The following is a 10,360-nucleotide window of genomic DNA, read 5'->3' as shown; positions in this document are numbered from 1 at the left end:
TGCCTGCTCTTCCAAAGGTCCTGAGTTCAATTCCCGGCAACCACATGGTGGCTCACAACCATCTGTAATGGGGTCTGGTGCCCTCTTCTGGCCTGCAGACATACACACATACAGAACAATGTATACATAATAAATAAATAAAAAAAAAAAGACAGAGAGTGGAACCAGCAAAATAGAGACATGTATAAAAGTTTACAGAAATAAAACTATGTAGATTCTTTGAGAATGAAGTCCTAACAGCCTGAGACAGACCTACAGGATTCGTTGTTTGCCCTGATAAGTTTTAGTCTGACCTTGGTCAAATCTTCCCTAACTGTGCTCATATTCCTTCCTTTGTTTTTTTTTTAATTTATTTTTCATTCATAATATACAATGAAAAAAAAATATACCATGAGTCAATACACCCAGTTTCTCTATCCTATTTACCCTTCTAGTAGTTAGTATTTCCTCATTCAATTTTCTTGTGTACTGTGCACTGCTGCTCTGCTTCCTTCTCCCTCTGTTAACTGATATTTATCTCGTAAGTTGATATCTTATTCAAAGGGCACATAAGTATAGAATCCCGAACATAATTAGCTGTGAGTGTAGGACCAGGAAAATGGAAATATATTTAGGAGTAATGGCAGAAATTGGGTATTGAGATCATAGGGTTATAGTTGGAAATAGATAAGCTCCAGAAAAAGCAATTAATCCTGAGGTCATTTGTGTGATATTTTGGCTCAAATCTTTCTTCTCCTGCCTATGCTCTGGAAATTTAGTAAGACACAATTAAAAAATAATGGGCTAGTATCTTAAATACAATATCAAATCTATTCAGTGGATATCACTGATGGCTCATTCAGGTGCACAGTGGAACAAAAATTAATGAAAATGAACAGGTAGTTTCAGACAGCAGTCATGTGTTGAAACAGGCAGAAATTTTCAAGGAGTTTATCACCATTATAGAGAAGGCCCACGCTATAGAATGGAAACTTATCAAGGTGCCCTAAGGGTAAGACTCTGGCCACAGAAACCTTCAATTTAGGGAAGGTGTGAGCAAAGTGATTCGTAGTCTCAGGAAGCTACTTCTTTCAAAACCTTCTGCACCTGTGGTCCAAGCTCGTTAGTGTCCTTCACAATTAAGAAATCACACTTTTCAGCATCACCCCTATGTGTTGCTCTTGGAAACAAGAAAGAATCAAAATTTACGATCATGGATATTTAGTTAATAGTTACAGTGCACCATTGTTTTAGGCATCTATGTTTGGCAGAGTCAGAAGCCCAGAGAGTAGACTATGAGAGTTCATTGCATGAAGCTGTGAGGATTGAAGCCTGGTGTTGTTGGTTCCTTCTTTTACTCTTTTCTCTATTGAGGGCCTGCCACCTAGTTCTCAAATAAATCTCACACACGGAGGCTTATTTTTTCTCATAAATGTCTGACCTTAGCTTGTTTTGGCTTCTTTCAAAGCAGGTTGTTTTTAACTCAATTGTTCTCTCTACCTTTTCACTCTGGCCTTCATCTTTCTCTATTCTGAATTCTCTTCTTTATTTCTTACTCCATGGCTTCTGTGTAGCTAGGTGAATGTCTCCTGTTGTCCTCCCCCTTTCTTGCCTCTTCTTCCCATTTCCTCCCAGACTTCTCCTCCCCTTTATTCTCTTTGGCTGCCAGCCCTGCCTATCCTTCCTTGCCATGCTATTGGTCATTCAGCTTTTTTTTCCAAATCAACCAGGTATTTTAGATAGGCAAAGTTTCACAACTTCACAGAGCTAAACCAATGCAACATAAAAAACTGCAGCACTTATTTCAATCATTAAATCTAAAGTTCTACAGCATAAACAAATATAACACAATTAAAAATGTTATTTCACAACACACTGGGTTGCATTTTGAGCCCAAAGATGTTAAGATACCTAAGTTATGACACAACTTTCATGGAGACCTAGCAACTTATATTGAGTGGAAGTTACCAAAGAGAGAAATGCATGAGAAGTTGCAAGGACAGGGCCTTTTAAGTCATTTGAAACTGAAGCCATACATCTGACAAGAGAGCTACAGGATTTGATGTTTGTCCTGCTCCACTTCAGTCTTGGCATGGTCCAATCTTCCCTCACTGTGTCTCCATTTTTTTCTTCTGGAATGTTAATGGTATTTTGTGCCATTGTACGTTGGGAAGATGTAACTTGCTTTTGGAATATATAAGATGTTACAGTCCCGGAATTTATAAGATGTTACTGTCAAGAGATTGTCTTGGGTGCCAGAGGAGACTTTGTACTTTTGGATAGTTGCAGATGGGGATCATTGCAAGAGAATCATTGCAGTGACTGAATACACTTTTTCATTGTTGACCATGAACCAATAGTGACCAGGGTCAGAGTGTCCTTCATTGAATGAACAACCTCCCAGAGAAGATCATGTACTTGAACAAGTTTCTCTCCTTGGTGGCCTTTCTTTCAATTTCCTATGTACATTTAGTAGGAAAGGCCTTTCTAGATGAAATTCCTCAGTGTAGGTGATGAGTCTCCATATCCTTAACTAATTTTCTGACTTTTATGTCTACTATGTTGTGGTTGATATTAATCTTCCAACTTCCCACTCATACTGAAATGCTTTTACCATCATTATAGGCTTGATCTGTAAATCACATTAAATATAGAAGAAACAGTTGCTGTTCTGTGCTAAAGAGTTTGGTAACCTGCAGTTTTAATTGTTTTGTTTGCTTGTCTGAGTAACCTCTGATGTGTGGCTCCAAATTCCTCAAAATAAAATGAGGGGGGCTTCATTCACGGCTTAATTTGTTTTTATGTCTTTGGTTGGTGACCCTGAAATGTAGGCTTTTTACATGTCAAGCACATGCTGCTGTGTTCAGCTTCACACATAGCTTGAATTTTAAATTTGACAGAGGGTTTCATTCTGATTCCCATGGTGCCATGTAATCATGACATTAATACTGCCTGAGCATTCTGAGTCATCGAATTGCAGGTGCATCAATGTCTTCCTGCTTGTCATGCTTGCTTTGAATATTTTTTACTCAATATGAGTATTTTATGTGTCTGCATGGATATGCAACATATGGGTACCTGGTCATCAGAGTGATCACAGCAGTTCAGAATCTTGAACTTGGAATAATAAATAGTTGCAATCCCCATGTAAGTACTGGGGATTCTTATTCACCTCTATTCAAGACCAGGAAGAGCTCAGTAGTACTCAGCCATATTTCCAGACCTGTGTTAATTAGTTGTGTCCAATATTTATATTGCTAATGTTTTCATCTGTCCATTTGTAATTATTTTAAAAATGTATCTTTTTTTCATAAAATGTTATTGGTATTACAGATTAAAATAAGACACTTCTGATGTCTGGAAGATGAATACAGAACTGGAGTGAATGCATAATTCTTTGTAGGAGCTTCAGTACACAGCTCTGAATTCTTTATATCTGGTTTTATTCACTGATTTTTGCAATGGAGACAGGGTCTTAATGTGTACTTCCACCTGTCCTGGACATGATTCCATAGACTTGGCTGGCATTCAACTCAGAGACAAATATACCTACCTGTGCTTTCTGAGTCCTGTGCTTAAAGGCATGAGCCAATACAGTTTGTCCACTGTATTTTTTTTGTAATTAGTATTTTTCCATACAATTTTCTCATGTGTACTATGTCCTGTTGATCTGTTTCCTTAGCTCTCCCTAGTAATAGACAGTTCTTTTGTAAGGTGGCATCCCATTCAAAGTGTACAGAAATGACAGAGGTGACTCTCCTATTCAATTTCCTTCTAAAGTGTCTGTCTGTGTCATGGAATAAGAGTGGGGAATTTTATGACTATACTGTCAGAGAAGTATACATTTACAATGTTGTCACCATCATACTTTCTATTAAACACATGAATGAAATATTTTAGAGGGCAGTGACCTATGATGATGTGCATATCAACTTCACTCAGGAAGAGTGGAATTTGCTAGATGCTTCCCAGAAGAATCTCTACAAAGATGTGATGCTGGAGACCTACAGGAACCTCGCTACTATAGGTAAAAATGAATTTCCTTCATGTTTCCAAATAAGGGGACAACTTTTTCTTGATTAATGTTATTCTTCTCTAATTTGTTTCTTTTTAATATTTATTTATTATGTATACAATATTCTGTCTGTATGCCTGAAGGACAGAATAGGGTGCCAGACCCCCCTACAGATGGCTGTGATCCACCACGTGGCTGCTGGAATTGAACTCAGGACCTTTGGAAGANTATGCCTGAAGGACAGAATAGGGTGCCAGACCCCCCTACAGATGGCTGTGATCCACCACGTGGCTGCTGGAATTGAACTCAGGACCTTTGGAAGAGCAGGCAATGCTCTTAACCACTAAGCCATCTCTCCAGCCCCCTCTAATTTGATGTAGAAAGAATAAGAATGAGTTGAATAAAGCAGTCATAGTTCTAAGGTTCCCTTAAGATAACAGCTTAAATATTGCACAATTTTCAATAATATAACATACATCTTCTGGTATTATGTTTTAGGATGCATTTGGGAAGACCATAATAGTGAAGAACATTGTCCATGTTCTAGAAGACATGAAAGGTAATTTTCATGTGCACATCTGATAACAATGTGCCTCTGATGAAATTGTCATGTGTCCTGGAAGTTTTAAATAGAAGCAACAGTGTAAATGGCACAACTTTAAGTGCACTGATGGTTATTAATTTTTCATAAATCCATATATCATAAATGTGAATTGCATTTGAATGACATTCTCTTAAGAAAGGAGTCAAGAAAGCAATGCTTAAACAGATATCACCTTTTGAGGCATAGCACCATGAAAACTCTGTGGCAGATCTTCAAATATATTTCTAGCTTGCTACTCATAATACAAAAGGTATACACACTGAAGAGATAATAAGTATATCTGGAAAACTTCCTGCTAAAACCAATAGCTCATAGTAAATTTTGTATTACTGATACACTTCTTGTGACTGTGTTAAGTTTAGTCAGAGGAGCAGTTAGAGTCAAGTCAAGTTGTTGTGGAGAAACCTTAATACCTATACCACAAGTCTGTGATGAACAGCAAGTCAAACCCTGAGAATTCAATGTGGAAATCTTTTATTTGTTATTCTTCTTTACTGTGTATACCATATATTACACTTAAAACAAGTGTACGAGCATGGGGATATAGAGAGATATGGCATACCACTCTCTAAGAACACTTAGATAACCAGTAGTCCCCATATTGAGTATACTTGTTGAATTTGATTCCATTAGGCAAGTAATTGGTTTTCCACCATCATCATTAATACATGAACAAACTCACACTGCAAAAAAGCCCTATGAGTTCTAGCACTGTGCCAATACTTCCTGGTGTCCTAGTTCACATAGCAAATGCAATATGATTCACAGTATAGAAAAATTTATGAATGATAAAGCTCTGAGTTTATTCAATCTCTTCACATATATATATAAAATATCATATAGAAAAAAGTTTCTGTGAAGGTGAAAAGGTAAGCCATAAAAGAAAGGAATTTATCATTGGAGATATCTTCAAAGTTAGGTAGGACAGTACCTACCTAATTAAAGACCAAAATATGAGTTTAGACACAGTTTTTAAAACTTAGCATCTGATTCCTTTTTACAGTTGGAACATATTATAAAATTAATTCATACAAATGTTTAGGCACAACTAGTTGAATGTGGTAAAGCTTTTATATGTGCCTATTATCCTTGCAGGATTGAAAGAATTCAAACTGGAGAGAAACTTTCAGTTTACCTTCAGTGTGGTAAACCCTTGACATATGACAGTCACCTTAAATGGAATGAAAAAACAAAGACTGGAGAGAAACCCTATGAATGTAATCAGTGTGGTAAGGTCTTTTCAGGTCACAGTAATCTACAAAAGCATAAAAGGACACATACTAGAGAAAAACCCTATGGATGTTATCAGTGTGGTAAGGCCTTTGATTGTCACAGTGATCTTCAAAGGCATGAAAGAACACACACTGGAGAGAAACCCTTTGAATGTAATCAGTGTGGAAAGGCCTTTGCACAGCAAAGTGGTCTTCAGAAGCATCAAAGAACACATACTGGAGAGAAACCCTATAAATGTAATGAGTGTGGGAAGGCCTTTGCAGTACACCGTACACTTCAATTGCATCAAAGAACACATACTGGAGAGAAGCCTTATGAATGTAATCAGTGTGGGAAGGCCTTTGCACAGCACAGTGGTCTTCAAAGTCATAAAAGAACACATACTGGAGAGAAGCCTTATGAATGTAATCAGTGTGGGAAGGCCTTTGCAGAGCTGAGTGGTCTCCAAAATCATAAAAGAACACATACCGGAGAGAAGCCCTATAAATGTAATGAGTGTGGGAAGGCCTTTGCAGTGCACCGTACTCTTCAATTGCATCAAAGAAGACATACTGGAGAGAAGCCCTATGAATGTAATCACTGTGGGAAGGCCTTTGCACAGCACAGTGGTCTTCAAAGTCATAAAAAAACACATATTGGAGAGAAACCTTATGAATATAATCAGTGTGGTAAGGCCTTTGCAGAGTACTTTGCAACTGCATAAAAGATCACACTGGAAAGAAACCCTATGAATGTAATCAGTGTGGTAAGGTCTTTGCAGTTCACAGTAATCTTAAGAGGCATAAAAGATCTCACTCTTGGTAGAAACCCTACGAATGTAATCAGTGTGATAAGACCTTTCCTGGTTATTGTATTCATCAAGTGCATAAAACATACTGGAGAGAAACCCTATGATCATAATCAGTGTGGTAAAGCCTTTGCATAACACAGTCACCCTAATGTCATCAAAGAACTGTAGAAAGAGCTGTTGGCAGCATTCCTGCTGCCCGGCTCTTAGCCACCTGGCTAGCTTATGCCCCAAAATAACAACACACAAACTGTATTCTTTAAACACTGCCTGGCCCATTAGCTCTAGCCTCTTACTGGCTAACTCTCACATCTTGACTAACCCATTTCTAATCATCAGTGTGGCTTACTGGGAAGGATTCTAGCCTACGTCCATCTTGGGCCAGAGCTTCCTTGCATCTGACCCAGAGAGGAGAGGCATGGCGATTGCCTCACTTCCTCCCAGCATTCTGTTCTGTCTACTCCACCCACCTAAGGGTTGGCCTATCAAATGGGCCAAGGCAGTTTCTTTATTAACCAATGAAATCAACAGATTGACATATGACCTTCCCACATCAAAGAACAAATACTGTAGCGAAACAGTTTGAATAAAATCAATGTGGTAAAACCTTTTTATTTCTTATTATTTTCAAAAGCACAAAAGAATACACACTGGAGAGGAATCCTACAAATGTCATCAGTGTGGTAGGGCCTTTGCACATCACTGTCATTTTCAAAGGCATAAAATAACACACAGTAGAGAGAAACCCTTTGATTTTATACAGTGTGCTAAGATCTTTGCAGATCACAGTAATATTCACAGGCATAAAAAAACACATGCTGGTGAGAAACAGTATGAATGAAATCAGTGTCATAAAGCCTTTTTATGTCTTATTCATCTTCAAATGTACAAAAGTACACATTCTGGAAAGAAACTGTGAATGTAATTTGTGTGGTAAATCCTTTGTCACAATAATCTCCAACTACATGAAATAAACCCTCCTGGAGAGAAACTGAATTTAATGAGTGTAGTTTTCAAAATCATGAGAAAAAATCATATTGTAGTGAAACTCTTAAATGAATTCAGTGTACTACTGTTTTCCACTTTATACTGGAGTAAAACTTTTTGGTGATCAGTCTGATAATGTTTTTCCATATTTCAATAGTCTTTGGGTACCTGAAGAAGAAATTGAGGGTTTATTCTAAATTATTTTTTAAGATATTAAGCCAATACACTTAAAGTCAGTTAATCAACATTTATTCTGTAGAAAAATTTGATAGTGTCAATGATCTGTTCAAGCATTATGATACCTCTTTATTTTGTTTGCACCAGCAAACTGATGGCCAAAACCTAATTTATGAATATATGAAGTCTTATGGTTAGGAGAAAGGTCCTTTCAAAGAAACATACCCTGGTCCTGAAATGAAATCCAAAGGAAACACTTTGGCCCTGAATCTAGAGCTAGTTAAAGAAACAACATCACCCCCAAAACAGAGCCAAATGTTAAAAAGTGCCAGTGTAGGAAAGACACTTTGAATCTATTATATTTGAGTCTATTTATATCAGTTTGAAGTCTGAAATAGGCACAAACTCATAAAGAAGAAATCCCTATTCATGAAAACAGTTTGTTAATGAATTTAGACTTCACAGTTGTCTTTAGCTTCAAGAATAATTGTTTCTCTTCATAGCCTTAAAGTAAGCAAATTATGTACCATGTTCACTCCAGACTGGTGGAGGAGATCATGGCAGTGTGGTTTCTATTTTGAAGCATGAGATAGTCACTAAAGTGTGCTCTGTGTGTGGCAAATCCATTTAGTGAAGTTTGTCTTGTAGTCCTTATATTCCTTCTGTGACTTTTGTTCAGCTTCTGTTGTGCCTGTACCTAGTGATAGGTATTTTTCTACTGTAATGTATAGAATGGAGCCTCCATCGTATGATTGTCCCATTGGTTATTGAAATATCAGGCCATGTTTGATCATGCTTTACACATAAGGGTGGTGGGTTCTTGTTCCTGACTTTGATTTTCATGTTTTCACAAATTCCCTTGAAATTTTGTTTGTTATTCATCTTAGCTCATATGTCAGTAAGGATTCAGGGATACATTTGAACTCATGATGTTTATGTGTTTTCCTCTTGAGTACAAGTCCAAGGGTAGATGATGAACTCCCAATGTGTGCTGTTTCTTCAAGTGACTTATCAATGTTAATGTTAAAATGACTGATAAAAGAAATTATAAGAAACAAATACCTGATGTGTGTATTTAAAGAAATATTTTAATTTATCTTATATAGATGTAATAAAGTATGATAGTCAGCCATCAACTGTGTATCTACTATAAAAAGATGGGTTCAGAAAGCAGCCTTTTTTTACAGCCTAACAAACACCTTCTCTGGCTGTGGTCTCAGCTAGCCGATAAGCTTTTGTGCCCCATAATGTTTTTTTTTTTTAATTTTTTTTCAATTTTTATTTTTAAGTTTGCGTCTGATTTCCCTAGAATCTGGTTTCTAGAATAAGTTATGCTTCTGGTTTATGAGACTTTGGGGGTCTGTCCCCATATTTGCCTGACCCCCCTGGACCCAACATTTTGGTGGTTTGTATGGGGATATGCAAACCTCATTCTTAGGGGACATCCCAGTCTCCGGTTTTTGGCAAAGTTTATTATTCTGTTTTTGCTCATTGGTAAGTTTGTGGTTCTGGTGACTGATGTCTGGACAGTCTGGATGCTCAATTAGATATAGTGGACATGCTTTTTAAAAAAATATTTATTTATTTATTATGTATACAATATTCTGTCTATGTGTATGTCTGCAGGCCACAAGAGGGCACCAGACCCCATTACAGATGGTTGTGAGCCACCATGTGGTTGCTGGGAATTGAACTCAGGACCTTTGGAAGAGCAGACAATGCTCTTAACCTCTGAGCCATCTCTCCAGCCCCTGTGGGCATGCTTTTAACCTCAGAGATGAAGGAAAATGTGGGATGGTTTCATTTCTCCTCTGGTTAGAACTGGAATGAGATGACATGGCCCAACAGGCAGCATTCCCTCTTCTGTGTCCGCTGGCTTCTTGTCTCCCCATTTTTATTTTCTGGTTCTATTTGTTGTCAGTCTTCTCATTGTGATCATGTGTGAAGGAATTTTCATTATGGGGAAACGCTTCTTCCAAACCTCAGGCTCCCATGGACCTTGTCCTTTCTCATTTTCAGGATTTCAAGGAGGCCACTGCAGTCTCTGTTGCCCCTGTGAAGCTGGAGCTACTAAAGAAAGACCTTCTACTTTCTTGCAGAGAAACACTCCCTCCCCTCCTCCTGCTCCCAACTTGCTACTTAGGTGCTTGCTGAGCCCACTTCACACATGTTTAGGGAAGCCACAGGTGGTGGGTGGAGGGAGAAGGTGTCTCCCGTGCGCGTGCGCTCTCTCTCTCTCTCTCTCTCTCTCTCTCTCTCTCTCTCTCTCTCTCTCTCTTTCTCTCTCTCTCTCTCTCTCTCCTGCACTTTGGGACCTCCTGATGAGGATGGCAGCTCTCACCTGTTTTATGTCCTCTTTCAACTAGTGATCTGTATAACTGGAAACTTCAGACTCCTTCCTTTACTGAGAAACCCCAAGTGCTAATATATCTCCTAGATACTGTCCTGTATACACATTCCCAGATGTGGGGGTTGATTGCCCTCCTGAATAAAAGAGATAGAATTCAGCAAAAATGCTGTAAGCAGGTTCCAGGATGAGATGGTTGACCCACTAATGATGGGGCATTCATTAAGGAGG

The 10,360-nt window shown here is 38.2% G+C and overlaps 1 protein-coding gene across 1 annotated transcript in view; it reads left to right on the top strand.

The window, feature by feature from the left end:
* Positions 1 to 9,794, top strand: part of LOC126495295 (zinc finger protein 120-like) — a 20,261-nt gene extending 10,467 nt beyond the window's left edge. Inside the window, exons 3-5 of the mRNA XM_050132887.1 lie at positions 3,880 to 4,006; positions 4,493 to 4,553; positions 5,694 to 9,794. Of these exons, the coding sequence (XP_049988844.1) occupies positions 3,880 to 4,006; positions 4,493 to 4,553; positions 5,694 to 6,534 (1,029 nt within the window). The 3' untranslated portion in view covers positions 6,535 to 9,794. The remainder of the gene's footprint in view (positions 1 to 3,879; positions 4,007 to 4,492; positions 4,554 to 5,693) is intronic.
* Positions 9,795 to 10,360: the final 566 nt, after the last annotated feature.

Source organism: Alexandromys fortis, unplaced genomic scaffold (genome assembly GCF_014885135.2).
Source record: "Alexandromys fortis isolate MF-2015 unplaced genomic scaffold, M_Fortis_MF-2015_v1.1 scaffold_455, whole genome shotgun sequence".
Taxonomy (NCBI): domain Eukaryota; kingdom Metazoa; phylum Chordata; class Mammalia; order Rodentia; family Cricetidae; genus Alexandromys; species Alexandromys fortis.
This window is presented reverse-complemented; position numbering and strand designations above follow the sequence as displayed.